The sequence below is a fragment of the Schistocerca nitens genome, chromosome 3 (assembly GCF_023898315.1).
Source record: "Schistocerca nitens isolate TAMUIC-IGC-003100 chromosome 3, iqSchNite1.1, whole genome shotgun sequence".
Classification (NCBI taxonomy): domain Eukaryota; kingdom Metazoa; phylum Arthropoda; class Insecta; order Orthoptera; family Acrididae; genus Schistocerca; species Schistocerca nitens.
In genome coordinates, this window is record NC_064616.1 from 736,002,707 (window position 1) to 736,021,932 (window position 19,226).

The 19,226-nt window shown below is 38.6% G+C and overlaps 1 protein-coding gene across 1 annotated transcript in view; it reads right to left on the reverse strand.

Moving 5' to 3' along the window:
* LOC126248710 (acyl-CoA synthetase short-chain family member 3, mitochondrial) overlaps nucleotides 1-19,226 on the reverse strand; it is a 345,178-nt gene that overhangs the window by 121,906 nt on the left and 204,046 nt on the right. Inside the window, exons 5-6 of the mRNA XM_049950007.1 lie at nucleotides 16,879-16,975; nucleotides 16,496-16,707 (exon numbers count right to left, since the gene is read on the reverse strand). Coding sequence (XP_049805964.1) covers nucleotides 16,496-16,707; nucleotides 16,879-16,975 — 309 coding nt within the window. The remainder of the gene's footprint in view (nucleotides 1-16,495; nucleotides 16,708-16,878; nucleotides 16,976-19,226) is intronic.

A 19,226-nucleotide genomic window follows, 5' to 3' on the forward strand; every position in this document is an offset into this window, starting at 1 on the left:
TATTGAGACTAGTGTGTACAGACATGTCATTTATATTGAATTTCACAAAGAAGACAAGAAATACTCTATTTTACATTGCAGAATGATTTCTTATGGGGACTACCAATACACTAACGCTTAAATATTAAGGAAATAGAATTTAAATAATCAGAAGTTTGAATAATAATGCCTTCAGTCACAATTTTTTCATGTTTTATTGAATCACACAATGCATTTTGAACCCTGTGGGTCCATCATCAGATGAAAATGATCTTAATACATTATTTACTTCTGCTCTCAAGTGAGGTGATGCAAAATGTATGTTCCTGTTGTGAGAATGTTAGATGCTAGGTTTTGTATTACATGAATCAAACGACAGAAAATATTATGATAAATGGTGTAAAACAGTGTAATACTTAATTTTTGGGAAGGTTTTCCACTGTTTCTCATCATATTTTCTGTTATTTGATTAATGAAGTACTGAATCTAGCCTCCAGCCTTCTCATAACAGCAACATACATTTTACATCACCTCACTCGAGAGCAGAAGTAAATTACATATTATGATGATTTGTACCTGATGGTAGATCTGCAGGGTACATAATGCCATCATGTGATTAAAAAAAGTGATTGGAGGTCTTATTAATTATAATTTCTGTGTATTGAATACAGTCTTGTTCACAACTGGAAAATATGTATAAAATAAAATAAAATAAAGGGACTTGATTACAATAACATAGGTATTCAACAGTTCCAATAGCAATGGACAAGCATGGCAGCAGAGTGAGTTATAGAGATGTATGTACCCAGCAAGTACTGTACATTTACTTTGAGTCAGATATTTCCATTTGTAGGATGTCTAAAGCCTCCAGCAAAAATCAATAAACAATCAGTTTATATTGTTGTTATTTGAGACAATGTTTCAATCAAGAGATGTACTTAATCCTGTTATGTGTGTCAAAATACAATAACATGCAGTGTTTATGGAAAACAGCTTTTCATTGTTATAGATTTATTATAAAATTGTTAAAACAAGTAACAGAAGGGAATGTTATGGTTCAATAAGCTAACATGAGACTCAGGAACCAATCAAGGTACACACTAATAAAGATAAATGACATTCACACACTACTTACAAAAATTGTATTGACAATTAATGTCCATCAAATATAACATGCTTAGATTTATTTGTGTCCAAAACTTATAAGTAGAAACCTTATACACTTGGGAGAAAGTACCCTGTCACAAAAAGGACTACTGTTTTTCTCTCAATCCAACAATAAATTAAATTATCCAAGGAGTGGCTTGTAAGCTAGATCTTTAATTTTTAACTGGATTTTAAGGGACTTCTAAATTTTTGCTCTATTTGTGTATGCAGACTGCTAAAGAAATAAGAATGTAGTACACCAAACCTCACAAATCAAGGCTGCAATGTAGACAAGAAATTTTTGTGTATACAGCATTTTATTGCTGTATATCACAGATTAGCTAATAGTTATTTTTACCAGTAGACACTATTGAAGAAGAAATGTGCTGGAGTGGGATGGTAAGAATTTTGACTGCTTAGTCTTCAGTGTTATTAAATTATTTATTTTAAAATGTGATATTATGAGAACAACTATAATTATTGTTATAGTGTACATTAAATGTTCACATTCGCATTTACTCTTACTTTAGCTGTGTAATTTACTAATATACATCTCTGTAGGTACTCTGTTATGAAGATAAGACACCATCCATAGAAGCAGAGGGGTGCCACAGTTGCTACAACATTTCAACATTTCAGTTTCCCTTCAAGGATATTTTATCCAAACAATTAGAGTCCTTCATGAGGTAAAACAAAATACCATAAGGATGTTTTTTCTTGTTTATCTCTGTCATTTATGACTCCAAATATGGACTGCTTTATAGATAACACTCCACAGAAGTTAGGATTAGAGCCTGCAAATAAATTATTTTGAAATAAGTGGGTCAGTACTCGTTCATACATTACTTTTCCCAAACTTTTGAAGAACAGAGGACAGAGCAAATGGGATCATCTCTTTAAGGTTATATGTTTAGCGTCATTTTTGTTATTTCAGTGTTTTAGAAATGCACCTTCAGCTATTGGCCATTTACATAGATATTGTTATGTGGATCTAATGATGTCGACACAAGATTTAAATAATCTGCTAGAAAGACCATTATAGTCAGAAGATCCAAAACTTCTTAACAGTGACATTAGTGTTGTAGTTTCTCTAATGGTTATAAGTTTGAGGCTGATGGTTAATACAGTTTCTGCCCTAGCAAGTGTGCATTTGGCTCCTACAATTGCTATGATTTTTTTGGAGTGTGTCCTCAATTTGGTCAATGATTTCAAATGATCAATATTTGTGCCGCAGATACTGTCTGGGCAGTGAATATAATGTGTTTCACTGATTTTATTATTATTCTTTATATTTAATAGTAATAATTTAGATGTTTTTGCATTGTTTTGAAGTGTTTGATTTTTGACGCAATGTATAATTTTTTTAAATTTTGGAGTGAAAGATTTTACAGTATAGTTAGTAATGCTAATTTTGAATACAGTCTGTCTTCTGGCCCAAGATACTTTAATGTTTTAATATTATCCAGCTTTTCTCTCTATTTTCTTCAGATTCCCCACCTAGAACAGACATGGATATGTCAGTGGTACTAAGGCTATGAGTAGTTGCCACGGGCCGCCAATGTATCGGGAGCCACCACCAAGATGCGCACATAGTGTCAATTATTTGGACATGGTGTCACCCAGTGGTGACTGCCACCGAGCCCATGGCTCAGGCTTGTGACATGGCTCATTGTTTGCTGTACTTTGTACCTGTCTGTATCATGCTATTGCAAAGACAAGTTGATTCAGTTTATTTTCCTGTATTGAGTGGTTACTGATTTGGATTTGTTGTATTTTTACACCAACTTAGCTATGTCCCAGACTTGTTAGGGCTTCGTTCACTTCATGAACTCAGTCTGGTGCCATGGGATTCGCCAGTAGTTAGTGTTTCCCCAGCCCCTGCATTGGTTGATGTGTCCTATAGGGAGCAGTGGCCCATAGCACAAGTTGTGCCATCAAATCCTGTCCAGTGTGCAACCCTCATCATCACCAGCAGCACTGTCTGTACTGTGACATCATCTGCTTTGCTTGCCACAAGCCAGGACACTTTGCAAGTGCCTACCTCAGCAAGCAGACATCAACTTCAGCCATTAGCATGCTGCACACTATGCTGCTACTGCCAGGGACAACAGCAGATTGGATGCAGCATATCATACTGCACCTGGATGTCGACAGGATGATGGTTAAATTCCAGTTGGACAGTGGTGTGGCTGTGTTCCTAATTAATGGGTGCATTGGCTCCCCACCACTATGTGCACTGTTGCGCAAGACATACAATGGCCAGTCACTCCTACTGCAGGTTCAAATCATGGTGCAAGCTAAGTACACAAATGTAGCTCAACAATTAATGTTGCTTGTAGTTAATTGTTGGTCAACTACTAACATTTTTGGTCTTGATGCTTTCTTGCTTTCCAATTTCCAAATTCAGTACAGTTAAATCTAATTTCTAATGCAATTCCATTCATGAAAACAGATGTGTTGCATAAAAATTTCAAACAGATGGTTGACCTTCCTTAGGTTGTGCTAAGAATTTTCAGGCGCGCATCTCACTGAACCATTTGGCAGTACCTAAGTTCTGTAGAGCCTATCCAATACCATTCACCATCCATGAACAAGTTATGGCAGAACTAAACAGACTGCAGAATCTGGGTTTTACTTCCCCTGTCTTTTCTAGCCAATGGGTGGCACCTATGGTTATTTTACAAAAGCCTATTGGTCGTTTTGGATCTGTGGTGATTGTAGGTCTCCCATTCATACCAAACAAATGGTGATTTTTATTCAAGCACTAGGTATGAGGAACTGTTAGCTAAATTGGCTGGAGGTCAGTATTTTTCAAAAGTTGATCTTGCTTACACTTGTTTTCAGTCCCTGTTGATGAGCCCACAAAACAGTTTCTTGTGATCAATAAATCATTTGACATGTACAGATATTACATATTGCTCTCTGGGCTCCTCTGGGCTCTCTAGGGCTCCCACAATTTTTCAGAGGTATCTAGAACAGCTCATCCAGGGTATCCCTAGTTGTGTCAATTATTTGGATGATTTGTTAGTTATGGGGGCCACGTGGGAGCAGCTCATATACAGTTTATGACTGTTGTTTGATCAGCTGCAAGCCAATGGCCTATGTTGTAATTTCACCAAGTGTAGTTTCTTCCAGACAAAAGGCAAGTATTTGGGCCACATCTTACTTAAAGACAGGCTTATGCCAACACAATACCACATGAACACCATTATTAATTTATCAGTGCCTAAGAATCTTAAGGATTGCAGTCTTCCTCTGGACAGAGTCAATAATTATGCAAGGTTCATTCCAAATGTTGCTCATATTTTCCACCTGCTTAATCAGTTATGTAGAAAGGGTGTTCCATTTGTGTGGTCAGAGACATGTCAATGGGCATTTGTGCAACTTAAAATGTGTCCTGAGTCAGCTCTTTGTCTGGCAATGTTCCAACCTGGTGAACAGTTAACACTAGCCACATGTGCATTTGACTGTGGTGTTGGTGCTGTCCTGTCACATAAATTTGCTGACAGTGTGGAACAACTTATTGCATTAGCATCTAAGAAATTGAACTCAGCACAGTGAAATTTTTAGCAGATAGAAGAGAGGTGTTAGCCATCATTTAGTGTGTCTGGAAGTTCCATGTCTACCTCTATCTGATAATGGACCACAAGCCCCTACTGTCATTTTTTGGCCCCCATGCAAAACTTCTGGACAAAACAGTGTTGCACCTGCAGTGGTGGGCACTGTTTCTTAGTAACTACACTTATGACATTTACTACAGAATTACCACACACCACACTACTTCTGGTTCCTGTCTCATTTGCTCTGATGTGGATTTTGATAGACATGAAACACTGTGTTTTGCCTTGGACACGAACAGCAGTACAGCCTTGATGAGTTTCTCAATATAGCAGTAGAAACAAGTCCGGACCCACTCCTTTGCAAGGTGTCTGTGGTGCAGTGGGGCTGGCCTAAACCTTTGTCTAAAGATGCAGTCCCAGAGTGGTGCACTTGTTTTTCCCTCACATAGAGACTTAATGTTATGGATGGAGTCATTTTGTTAGCCACGGATGAGATAGCATGTTAGGTGATTTTCCCTCCCACCCTCCATCCCTACATATTGCAACTGCTCCACACTGCCCACTGGGGAATGTGCTGAATGAAAGCAATGGCAATGCATCATGTATATTGGCTGGAAATAGATACCACCATTGAATATACCATCCGCAACTACTACGCCTTGGCACATAACCAATTGGCCCCAGCACAGGGTTTTAACTCAAGGCTCTGCCCTGACCACTCATAGCAAAGAGTGCATACAGATTTTGCCACCCCTTTCCCAGGAGCAGTGTGACTGCTCATCATTGACCCCCTTTCAAATTTCCCATATGTAGTACGGATGTCTACAACATCCTCCATGGCCAATGTCCGGGTCTTATCTACTATCTTAGCTACTGAAGGGGTCCCAGCTATATCGGTTTCTGGAAATGGCTCACAATTTATGACCTCAGCATTTCAGAGTCTTCGGAGATGTAATGGTATGAAGCACATGACCATGGCCCCATTTAACCTAGCACCTAACTCAGAAGCCAAGTGGTTTTTTGGATGTTCAGGTCACAGATGAAAAAAAATCTTGATGTTAGTGAAATCATTGGATGAACTCAACAGGTTCCTGGTCATGTAGCAGTCCACGCCTGTCAATGGACATAGCCCAGCCGAGATTTTGCATGGGGGTGGACCACGTACCCTGTTTGACCTCCTGCGGGCTCCTCACCCCTGCACCCCACCATATTATCAGGCCAGCTCTCACATGTGGGTCTGCACGTTCAGCCAAAATTCCAGGTGGTCCCAGGCTGTCGTGATTGCAATAGGGGGTGACAGATGTTCAGAGTGGCAGCCGACCGGGAGCAGCTAATCTGTCGCCACAATCAACTCCAGCTACAGTGTAATGTGCCACCCCCATATCCTCCTTGGGCACTAGACTCATCCCAAAACTGTATCAGCCACTGGGTCTGCTCTTTCCCCCTCCACCCTCCACTCTGGTGCAAGGCATCAATGGGAAGTAGATACTGACAAGTGATGGGAACCTATGGAGCTGGATCCCCTTCCTCCAATTGCAACATGCACAGCTCCTGTCCCAAGCAACTGGTGCCACCCCTGTCACAAGTGACAGTCATTTCCCCAAGGGCCAAACAAAGGTGTTACTGAGTCAAATCAATGCAGACCTCCCACTCTGGCCATGGAGGACGAGCTGCTCAAGCCATTGTCAAGGATTTTGGTTTTGTCCACTCCCCATCATTGAGGCAGTCAGCATAGATTGGACCAATTCTGGTCCTATGTGTTGATTAGTGGGGAGAGGAATGTTGTATCTGAAGTGATCTGGATTCCCAACCCAACACAGGCATGGAGATTTCAGAAGTATTAAGGGTGAGAGGGGTGGCTGGTGCTATACAGTGGTGACTGTTTCCAGCTGGCCTGTGGCCTGGGCTCACAGTGCAGCTCGTTGCTTCCTGTACTTTGTAGCTGTTTGTATCATGCCATTGCACAATCAAGTTGACTCAGTTTGTTTCCCAGTTCAAGTGTTTACTGATTTGAAACTGTTGTATTTCTATGCTGACTTCACTACAAGTATATCCCACTCTTGTTAGTGCTTCATTCACTTCATGAACTCAGTCTATTATGGACTTATTGTAATGTGTGTTAATTTCCCTGAGGTTTCAGGTACCCACTGGAGCAAATGATGATAAACAGTCTACCTACACAATGCAGGATAGACAACTTTCTATGCTCAATTTTATTTTATCTGTTTTATCAGAAAACAAGGGTACACTGAAGTACTCTCCACAGAAACTGAAAAACACCAAACAAGAAATATAAATCACAATCCTGTGTATCCTTGGTAATGATGATCACATGTCAGTGACCAAATATTCAACCATTAGCTACACAATCAGCTATTTTTACAACAACTTTTCAAAATAACCTCAGAAGTCTCATTGCAATGTTTTATTAATACAAGGGACCAACTGTGAACTACTTAGAACCCAAAAATCTGTGCTTTCAAGCTACACTGCTGGCAAAATATAATCAGCCATAAAAATACAGTCATGCAAGTGTGTATGTGTGTACGCATATAGCTCTAAGGAACTCCTTTTCAATTAATTTAAGAAAGAATAGTTTGATTTACTTCCACACAAACCACAGGAGCTCAGGTTATTGACCAAGTTATTGAGGTTATTGACCAGGTAATAAAGCTATGGAACTCTTTAAAATTTCTTGGTGTTTATACTGATAGCTAAGCTGGGAATATTATGTTATACAGACACTAAAGTGGCTGTGATCAGCATATTTGCTTTAAGAGTGAGCTCTTAATTTGGTGACTGAAGTATCTGAAATTCAGTGTTCCTTAGCAATTTTTATTTAGTAATGTATTATGGACCACTATTCTGGTGCAACAGGCCAGTGTAAAAAAGAAAACTCATCACAGTACAGAAAAGAGAAGTTTTTATCATGTGTGGGGTCCCTCCCTTCAAACCTTCAAACAACTTGCTATCATGAGTACAACACCTCAGTAGATGTACTCTCCATGACCATTAGAAGAAAAGACAGCCTCGACTCATAGCACAAGAATTTGGTACTGGTACAGTATGAGGTAAAGTATGCTGGTGATAAAATTTTCAGTCCAGTCCTAAATAAGTTTATTACTGGGTCAAATCAATGCAGACCTCCCACTTTGTGATCCTTGAAGTACTGACAGTAAAAATACCAGGAGATGAAATATTGCTGTCCCAGATGGATGCTTAAAAGATGATGGAATAGTATGTCTTTTTTAAGCTAACTTGAAGAAGAACTAACTTGACACTTCATTTTACATTATGGAAGAATTGTTTTGCACCAAAATGGACATTTAATATGATGCTCTCATGTTCCTCATACCCTTGGAAATTCCAGTTAGTTGTCTGTGACAATATGCATTTTAATTTAAGGTGGCAAAGAAAAAATACTGCCTAACACTGTTTTTGTTAAGTACATTATTTCAATGTATAGTTATTGTTGTTGTTCTAATTTTTATTTACAGTCTGTGTATTACTATTTATTCTGGATGTATGAAGTTTGTTCCTTATCCAAGCAAATTACTATCAAACACAGATCTATGAAAGATGTATACTATAAATAAATAAAATAAATGATCATCTCATTTACCATTTAATCCACATTAAACTGAAATATTTCTACTGGATTTTTTTTACATAAAAGGAAGGTAAAGTAATGTTTATCACCCCACTGGGAATGAGGTCATCAGAAGTGGAACACAAGGATTTGGAAGTAAGACAGCCATGTTCTTTCAAAGGAGCCATCCTGTGTTCATCTTGTGCAATTTATGAAAATGGAAAACCTAAATCAAAATAGGCAGACAAGGATTTGAACTGGCACCCTGAATGCAAGTCCAGTGTGATAACCACTGCACTAGCCTAATCAGTGGTTTTCCTGCAATACAGCAAAGGAATATGTTTGTGAAAGTTTATGGCTTTAATGGAGGAACAAATAAATAAGTCTCTTCATCAAACACAGTACACTCAATTCTATGTGAGACTGTTGCAAAGTATGAAAAAATGGTTAATGAATATACTTTGGATTGCATATTAATACAAATTTGAAACAGAAATCATATTTTTCTTAAACATTTAAGTTCACTAATAACTTCTGTGTTCCTGATAGATTTTGACACTGAAAACATCAGAGAGTTCTATGGAATGGTACTCTGGGAAAATTGTTCATTAAGACATACCATATTCTTCTACAGAAATATGCTTTAAGTGCTATAGCAAGAACAAATGCCATTTATGGAATGTAGAGAAACATATAAGATACAATGATGTTAGGATAATTAGGGAGTACGTGATAATAAAGGTTTCTGTTTTTGCAACATGTCCTATATTACATGTACGCTCACTGTACACCATGTAATCCTACAGGATCAAATAAAATTTAATTCAATTCAACAGTGAAGTGGAGGTTGTACGTAGGACAGAACACATTGACTGGACAACAGTAGTACAAGTTACAGAATAGGCTGAGCACTCATTTACAATCACTTAAATAAGACTGTTTCATTGGCAGATCACCAGAGCATGCCAGGGGGCCAATCCAGGTGGCCTCTATAAGCAGGCCTGTGAACTATATGGATGTAAGAGCCCTGAAATCCTGCATGTAGTGAGTGAAGGTACATTATTAAGGACTACAGCTGGAGTACACCCTTGTACTTCATGTTAAAATATCAGACATACTGACAGCTCTTATAGACTTAATTGCTAAACCCTGTTCACAATTTGAAAATAATCATAGTATTTATAAATATGAGACCAGGAACAAAAATTACATGCATAATAAACCCTTTAACTTTATTCTTGTAAATAAGGAAATGAGGTGTGTTGCTATGAAAATATTTCAGAGCCTCCCTTGCAAATTAACAGACTCAATAAACAAAGAAAACAGTTAAAAAAACAGTTTAAATCATGTTTGTTTGACAGATCTTTCTACTATATATAATAATTTATGAGTGGTCCCAAATAAAATATTTAAATATCGAATAAGACTGATATAAAAGCAAGTCATGAAAATGGGCAACAAGTAACCTAAGTTTGACTTATATTGTGTATTTTATTTGTAAAATAATTTTCACATTCCTCATCCAGTATATAAGTCTATCAAGAAGACACAATGGACAAGAAATTTTATTCATTTCTAAACCTATTTCTCAAATATTTTGAAGCCAGTTTCCCCCACAAAGACAAATGAAAATCAAATCAAATGTAAGCAAGCAGTAAGTTTTGGGAACAGCAGGGATTAGAGTATAGTGTGCCATAAAAAGCAAACTTTGTCTAGGACTGAGGGCCACTACATACAAAGCAGTGGAAATACAGTGTAAGAGATGTTGTATAAACTAAAACTGTGTAATTATGAAGGCCAAACACATGCATTATGTACAAAATTAACTGATCAAACAATACAACAGAAAGATATGGGAAATCACAAAATCTGAAACAAATAGGGACAAAAACTTAGAACAATCATGAGTAACACATTCATGAACAGGTTTTGGGTGCTATCTGTGACTGAGAAAGATCGTGAGGCGGATGCAGTCACTCGCACTGTTCCAGAGGGAGCCTTTCATCCCACAAGACATGGGAATTCACAGAGGGTGGAATTACTGGTACTTGGGAGGTCCAATGTCAGGTGCATAAAGAAGCCCACTGGGGTATGACTAAGAAGGTTTGGAGACATCCACTGTGCACTCTGTGTGCATCCAGGGAGGAGTCATTCCAGATGTGGAATGAGTGCTTTTGGATGTCATGAAGAACACAGTGTGCAGCCAACTGCAGATGGTGGCTCATGTTGGTACTAAATATGTGTGTTGCTTTGGATCAGGAGAGATTCTCTCTGGTTTTGGGCAGCTAGCTGAAGTGGCAAGGATGGCCAGTCTTGCTTACAAGATGAAGACAGAGTTCATCATCTGTAGCATCATCAATAGGATTGATTGTTGAGCTTTGGTATGGAGTAGAGTGGAGGGTCTAAATCAAAGGCTCAGATGGTTCTGTGACCATGCAGGTTGCAGATTTCTCGATTTGCGCCATAGGGTGGTAGGGTTTTGGGTTCTGGTTAATATGTCGGTGTCCACTACATGCAGGAGGGGCTACATGAGTAGTGGGGACTGTGTGGAATGGACTGGATAGCTTTTTGGGCTAGAGGCTCTGATGAAAGTGTAGAAGGGGCTTCAGTCTCAAAGAGTGCAAGATGAACACAGGACAAGAGTAGACATAGCAACAATCAGCATTGCAGTTGTGTGATCTCAGGTTTTTCTGGAAAATCAACTGTTTGTATGTTGCTGGGTGTCCAGCCGGGTGCAGTGGTTTTTGTAACATGATACTTTGACAGCGTACCTTGCTGTCATCTTCAGGTGATACCTGAAGAATGAGTGACTTTTCTAAATCCCGCCTCCTTTATACATTTATCAACCCCCACTCCCTCCAGTGCTTCCTCCACTGCTGGTCACATGCTACAATGGGTGGAGCGGTAGGTGGCATGATGTCACCAGATGCTGGGTATGAACTCTAGTCCCTCAGTATTTGTGTGACCTGCATTGGGGATAGAAGTCACTCTAGGCCTATGCCGTGACTTTAGTTGGTTGAGTGCTGGATACCAAGCTTTGCTGAGGGTGAACCCAGTGTTTCTGTTGATCAGCCCATCATCCAGTCATATTTCCCTAGCCTCCTTCAGAGCAGTCCCAAAATGATGAGGTCTGTATTAACACTTCTGTTTCTTCATGCTTCATGGAGTCCACTGTAGCCACACAATGTTCTGCACCTGCAGATTTTGTTGCGTGCTTAAGTTCAATTTGTCTTCTGCATTTCTTGCATATTTTTTTGATTGTCTGTACAGTCTCCCCAACATACGGCTTACGGCATTTACATGGAATAAAGTAAACACCTAGTTTATGGAGCTCCAAGTCATCTTCACCATAAGTAACAGGGCACATGTTTTTGGAGGTGGACAGAAAACACATTTAATGTTATACTGATCAGCCAGAACATTATGACTACCAACCTACTATCAATATAAACCCATCCAGGCTACAGCAGTGCCACCTGGTGAGGAATGACTGCTAGTCAGACACAAGTGCAGTGCATGTAGTATCAGTGAGTGTGCTGCCCATAGGGAAGGTGTGTGATCTATATGAGTTTGACTGGGGGCAGATTGTGATGGCCTGAAGGCTCGGCATGAGCATTTTGGAAACTGCATGACTCATCAGGTGTTCAAGAAGTGCTGTGGGTAGTGTCCAACAAATGGTGAAACCAAGGTGAAACTACATTCAGATGTCGTGGGGTTGGGCGGCCACTCCTCATTACAGATGTTGGACGTTGCAGGCCAGGCAGACTGGAAAAACAGGACAGGAGGTGAATTGTGGTGGAACTAACATTAGACTTTAATGGTGGGCAGAGTACAAGTGTGTCTGAACACACAAGGCACTGACCACTCCAAACAATGGGCTTCCGCAGCTGATGACCCATGCATGCACCAGTGTTAACACAATAACATCAGCAATTATGACTGTAATGGCTGAGCGGCTATTGGCACTGGACTTTGGCACAATGGCAGAGAGTTGCATGATATGATGAATCCCAGTACTTTCTTCATCATGCCAATGGGAGGGCATGAATCTGTCATGTTTCAGGGGAACAGTTCCCTGACATCTGTAGGTATTGTGGGTGCCAAGTCCTTCCAGCGACCTACCAAGGTGTCACTGCTTCCATGCCATGATGAGCCTCCACCGTTATCTGCAAAAAAGGTGGACATACCAGCCATTAGGTAGGTGGTCATAATGTTTGGGCTGAGCAATGTATGACGAGCCAGGATTTTGCTGATGTTGTGGAATGCTTTCCCAGTGTGCAGCAAATATGCCATTGTCTTCTTCCACTCATATTTTTCTGTCCGCTGGGCTTGTACTGTCTGCCTGAAAGTCATACTCACTAGAGCCAGCTCACCAAGGATGAACATCACAAAAGTAGAAAGAGCTGCCATTTGAGAACAACAGAATGGTCCTGAAATAGTCATTCTACTTGAAGACAAAGGAAATGCCACCGTGCTACTTCCACTGTCAGAGCACAATCACAAAATGTATGACCTACTTGAGGATCCAGAATAGAACAAATTGAAGGGAGATCCAACCAACAGAGCAAATAAGGAGACTATTGAGCTTCAGCACCTGTCCCTGTTGAAGGAAATCATCAAGAAGCTTCAACCATGAGCTACTGCATCAGCAAGCTCCATGGCTCACAAATGGGACGTTCCTCTATGTGCTCTTGTAAGCAATATAGGCATACCAATGTACCAGCCGGCCAAACATCTGATGGCAGTATTAAGCCCTGTGACCAGGACCTTATAGTGAGATTTGCTGTGGTATCTCTCTTCACCTAAGTGCCACTTGTCGATTTCCTCAAGTCGATCAGGGAGAAATTCAACCTAACAATGATTAATTTCTGCAAATATGTCCTCAGATCAACATTCTTTCTCTTCAGTGGTGACTGCTATGAGCAAATGGATGACCTGTAATCATGGGGTGCCCTCTGTCACTGGTTGTGGCAAATTTGTTTATAGAGGACTTCAGAGAGAAAGCTTTGGAAACAACTGCACAGAAGCCTACATGCTTTTTCAGATATGTTGATGACAAGTTCGTGGTGTGGCCACATGGGCGTAAAAGACATCAGGTATTCATCCAACATCTGAACTCTCTGCACCATAGTATCAAATTTACCATGGAGGTGTAAGAGAATGCCAAACTCCCAATTTTGGACATGTTAGTCAAGTGTAGAACTGATGGCACAATAGGACACAGTGTCTACAGGAAAGCCACCCACACTGATTTGTATCTCCTCACTGCCAGTTGCCATCATCATTCACAGTGGGAGGATGTGCTATGTAGACTGGCACACAGGACCCACAAAATGTCAGATGAAAAAACCCTACCAGGGAAGCTTAACCACCTCAAGAATGATTTCAAGGAAAAGTGGGCATGATGAAAGATAGATCTGATATGATTTCATGCAGAAAGTACAACCCCAGCAGATAGAAAATAATGAGCAGGAGAAGAAAATGGTATATCTGCCATATGCTGGCAAAGTATCAAACAAATTCAGCAGAATTCTGGCTCAATGTAACATTAAATATCCACCTCCAAAAAGGTGTGCCCCATTAGGTATGGTGAAAGATGACTTGGAGCTCCAAAAGCTTGATGTTTATCATATTCTATGTAAATGCAGTAAGGCATATACCAGGGAGACTGTATGGATGATTGATAAAAGATGCAAGGGAACAAACAAAACTTGAGTAACCAACAACATCTATAGTTGTCTTCGTTACAGGGGACTCCATAATGTATGAAGAAATGGAACTGCTAATACAGATCTCGTCATTTTTGAACTGTGTTCTGATGGAGGCTACTGAGATATAAGTGGCTGATGGGCTGATCAACAGAGACACTGGGTTCACTCTCAGCAAAGCTTGGGACCCAGCACTCAGCCAACTAAAATCACAGTATACACAGAGAGCACCTTCCATGCACAACACAGGCCACAGGAGTACTGAGAGACCAGAGTTTGCACCTGGCATCCAGTGGCATATCCCACTCCACATCTTAAGAAATTGTACAAAATGCCTTCTCCAAAAATTATTTTGAGCAATTAGTTCAAGACTCCACTCAAATTGTAAATGGTTGTGAAAACACACTTGACTTCTTAGCAACAAATAATCCTGAGCAAATATGGACCATCTTGATGGATACAAGGATTAGTGATCAGAACATTGTTGTAGCAATACTCATCACTGCAACATCCAAATCCACCATCCACCGAAACTAAATGACAAATATGTCTATGTAACAATGGAAAATCCAGGATGGAATGTAACAATAGGTTAAACAGCTATTTATAAATAGATGTTAATGCCGAAACTCACTATTGACATGCATGAATTATCAGAAAAGCCATCCCTTGTTATATCTTTAAAAGTACATTATAGGTAAAGCTTATTTACAAAATCATCTACATGCGGGTACAGATATACGAGGGGAATTCAAAACGTAGAAGCACATGTGTGAACAGTTGTACTTATTCTGATGATAGAAAACTGAAACATATTAATAGTGTTAATAGTAAGACTTATTAAAAACTTTCAGTGTTCGGCTCCACAAATTTACATTATATGTAAAGTTTTACTCCAGTTCGTGGGAAATAAACATCCCAGGTTGAGATACATAAACTAAAACCAGAAGAGGGGATGGTCTGATGCAGAGGGGGGGAAATCCCCCCCCCCCCCCCCCCATCCACCCCTGCAAATCGCACACTGCTGCATTCTCAGGGAACTGATGCTGCAGTGAGGGTCAGTTTGCTTCTGAAGAGGATACAATGGCTTTATGATGCCCTTCCAAACCAAATCAGTGCATGCATCCAGGCCAGATGTGGTGCAATATCACACTGATAAATGGACCCATACTGCCAAATGCTGTGTAAATTTGATTCAGTTTTGTGATCACTGAAATAACATCAAATACCCTCTCAACCCATTAAGTTTCACTTTGTTTCCTTCTTCCCTTCTGGGTGCTTAAATTTTTTGACAGGCAGTGCACATTTTATCATCCCTTCAGTTTCAGCAATCAAGCTTTCGATGGTGGGCAAACCGATACATTGGTGGCAATCATTTGCTTTGTAAACATCCAGAGAAAACTACTTTTTTCCCTTTCTTACTATTAGTAGCTCAATTTGCTACCATCTATTTTCATTCATAACAATGTAAACATACACTAAATCAATCACTGACACTGCATTTATTACCCTATATCATTAGTCAAATGACAAGTAATGATTATCTTCCAGAAGGAGATTTTCACTCTGCAGTGGAGTGTGCGCTGATATGAAACTTCCTGGCAGATTAAAACTGTGTGCCCGACTGAGACTCGAACTCGGGACCTTTGCCTTTCGCGGGCAAGTGCTCTACCATCTGAGCTACCGAAGCACGACTCACGCCTGGTCCTCACAGCTTTACTTCTGCCAGTATCTCGTCTCCTACATTTGAAACTTTACAGAAGCTCTCCTGCAGTTCTTTTTATTTTAAGTCACTAATGCCAACTAAGTTAAACTTCAATTCCTTTTTAGATTTTTTAAATATCTGCTTAAGACTTGAAAGTCTGACATTCCACATTCTGATAGAGCCTTCTTCTGAGAACTTCGTTGTGACCAATTCTTAATGAGGAGTAGAATTCTATGGTGTTGATAATTGCTAATACTTTAAGTATTAACAGCAATTTTCCATGCAAAAGTTAAAAATATGGTTGACAGAATGATGATAAATACTACAGGAAAATTTTGTTACAACAGCATACAAATTTCATATAATATCTTAAAAGCAGTTACAGCCAAACTTGACACTTTTAGATTAGTAGACAAAAATGCTTATGAACAGGACATTCTAAAACATTTTCTCACTGTTGCTTCACAACTGCACAGCCATAGCATAAATTTATTAAGGGGAACACAAGTCTTCTCACATGTCATACACAAAGCAACAGAGTTAAACGGTTAGATGGACGGATTTACAAATATTTAACTATCTGGTTGAAGGTGTACTTTAAGGAGGGGCAGTACTTAATCTTGTCATATGATCTTTTCCCCCATAATATGCTACTTCTATCATGGGTTTTTAATCATTCCATTTTCCTTCAAAATATTCACTGTAATTCCAAAGTTACAACACACAGAATACATATGTTTTGTTGAAGAACAATGAAGATACAGAAATTAAGGTTAAAGAGTAAAATAAAAGATTTCTCTACTCTCACCTGTTGTCCCTGATGTGTATAGTATATAAAGTGGTTCATTAGCCTCTACTGGAACACAAGGGTGAGGCGAACCCAGTAAAAGAGCATCATCCCATGAAATATCATACTTAGTATCCAGATCTGCTATGGCAACATCATATCGTTGGAAAATGATGCAACGATGTGGTTTCCAGCTAGAAGTTGCTATTGCCACATTCAGGGCTTCTTTGTATCTGTAATTAAAATTAGTTAGAAAAATTGCAACTGTTCTCTAATTAAAAGTTTTGTAAGTTAAATTTTTATAGAAATATTCTCATGTAACAAGATCATACATTTATATACAACTGTTCTGTCATATAACATGTTAATTATGGGTTTGGGTTTAATACCAAATATTAAAATACCTTACTACTTTGTTGGGTTCTACTCCACAGCTAGCAGCTACAATAATTTTAGGCTCTGCATGCTCTATTCTAACACAAAGCTCTCGTGCGGCAAAACCTGGAAATAAAAGAATAAATCTAATTATTGAATTAGCTTTTTGAACTGCTAAGTAATGAATTAAAGTATTTGAATAATTCTGTAAATTACTCATAAGTAAAAAAGCTCAGTTAAATTTAGGACTCCATTCGAGTATGGTGGTAAATGTACTCTCCATAGGGTGTTTGAGTAGGACATGCAAATGTATTAATTTAGAAGAGTGCATATCATTCTAAGGGAAAAACACCAGTAAACATAACTCTGATGTCAACAGTTTCTGAGATATAGTTATCAGAAACCAGGAGAGAAGGAAACAGTGAAGTGATGCTAATTTTCTTCGCTAATGAGGACTGAAATGTACTTATATTGGGGTTGAGCACCTACATACTGATCATGGCCACCAAAATAGTGTGTTAAGTAAACATAGCGTGAAAACTGGATGAGTTGCAGTAGCATTACTGGATGACTGCTGTGGTCAAGAGACCTTCCTTCATTAGACAAACGTTTATTAAACTGCTTGATGCTGAAGTCTACAGGGAAAAATTCCAGAAAGAAATATCTTGATTGTTCATGTTTTAATTACTCAAGCACATATTTAAGTAATAAATATGAAGATTAAACTCCATGTGGCATGTTTTAAATGTGGAGTGACTAAGGGAAATTGATGATAAAACAAAAGTTGATCTTTAATTTACTGCAGCCTACAATGTTCTTATTCTTGACAGTTTCAAATAGTTGTAACTCAGAAAAAATGGAAACAGATCATACACTTTCATATTTTTCCTTCAAAACATTCTGTATTAGGTCCTATTACCTCTTTACATTTTATAATTTTGTCATGAAACACCCATTATCTTAGTAATACAAATTATATCATTAAAAATTAATGGTAAGGAACAAATTGTAATTTAAATTTATCAGGAAGGTTTTGATTTTTCTTTAACAAGATATGATTAATTTTAATTCAGTGCATTATGATTTAATGTCAACAAATGGATTTTATTCATTCCACAATATGAAGTAACAACTGCTGTGTTTCCAAAGAATTTGTTATTATTATTCATTTATTCCATACCAATCAAATATAAAGTAAACCAAAATAAAAATAAGAATGATAACTGTGGAGCTGATTATATCATGTATGAGATATTTCATTTGTGGAACGATCCATGTGGGTGGTGGGACAGTCAGATGCACTGCAGGTATAGAAAGAGCTGTCACAAAGTCTTTCCTTTCTCTCTAAATGCTACAGGAGTTTTGCTTGTTATATTGTACAGATTTCTGATTAAATTATTCCATTTCAGGCTACCATATTCTCTTTGTTTATACGTGTGGTTTTGAAGCCAGTTAGAAGTAGATTGGCTTGAGAGAATGTTTCAATAGTGTCTCTCCTCTCTCAACACCATTCTAGCACAAATTATGGGGTTCACTGATCAATTTCAGGGTGCTCACTTTGTCTGAATTTCCATGAGCATTTCATCACGGGAGAGTCCAGGGATGTTGCTATGGTCCAAAATATTTTTAACTCAAAATCATTGAGATGATTAAGCTGAATCAGTGTTGTCCAAGCAATAGTATCCTTTTTGTACACTTTATTATCCGCACATTACTGTAAGAAGCCATTTCTCGGATCACTTCCTTGTAATTGAGAACCTTTCCTGATTCTGTACCTCATCATTTCCTTGCACATTTGGAGCATGTGTTTATCATTACTACTGGTACAATAACTTACCACTGATTAAGAATTGTGAGGTACCATTCTTTAAATGAATGTTTTGTCATTTGAATTTATGTTTCCTTTTTCTTGCATCTGTTAAAAAAACTATGAGACATTACATTCCCATACAATAAATGTCAGTGCAACAACCAGTGTTTCATTTGCTACCCGGTCCCTATTGGATCATTCTGCATATAAATTATGATCACTGTTCCTGTTATGTTCGAGTTCATGGGACAACATTAATTTGCCTATTTCACTGGTTTATGTCCAATGTAGAATCAGAATGGTGAAATGTGTATACATGCTATTTGCTCTGCATTGTTGCTCTGATTTGCAATTTGCATAACAGTCCTGTTAGTCAAGTTGTATTTAATTAAATTGGTAGTTAGCTTGCATTTCAATTCCCTCTTGCCACAATTTCTTTATTATTTGATTTACAAGTTATGCTTGCTATTTACAGGAACAGTTCATCTTACCAGATTTTATTATGATCAAAAGTTATCATAGGTTACTTACAGTATTTTGCTGAAGTTGAATAGCAAGGATCTTTAC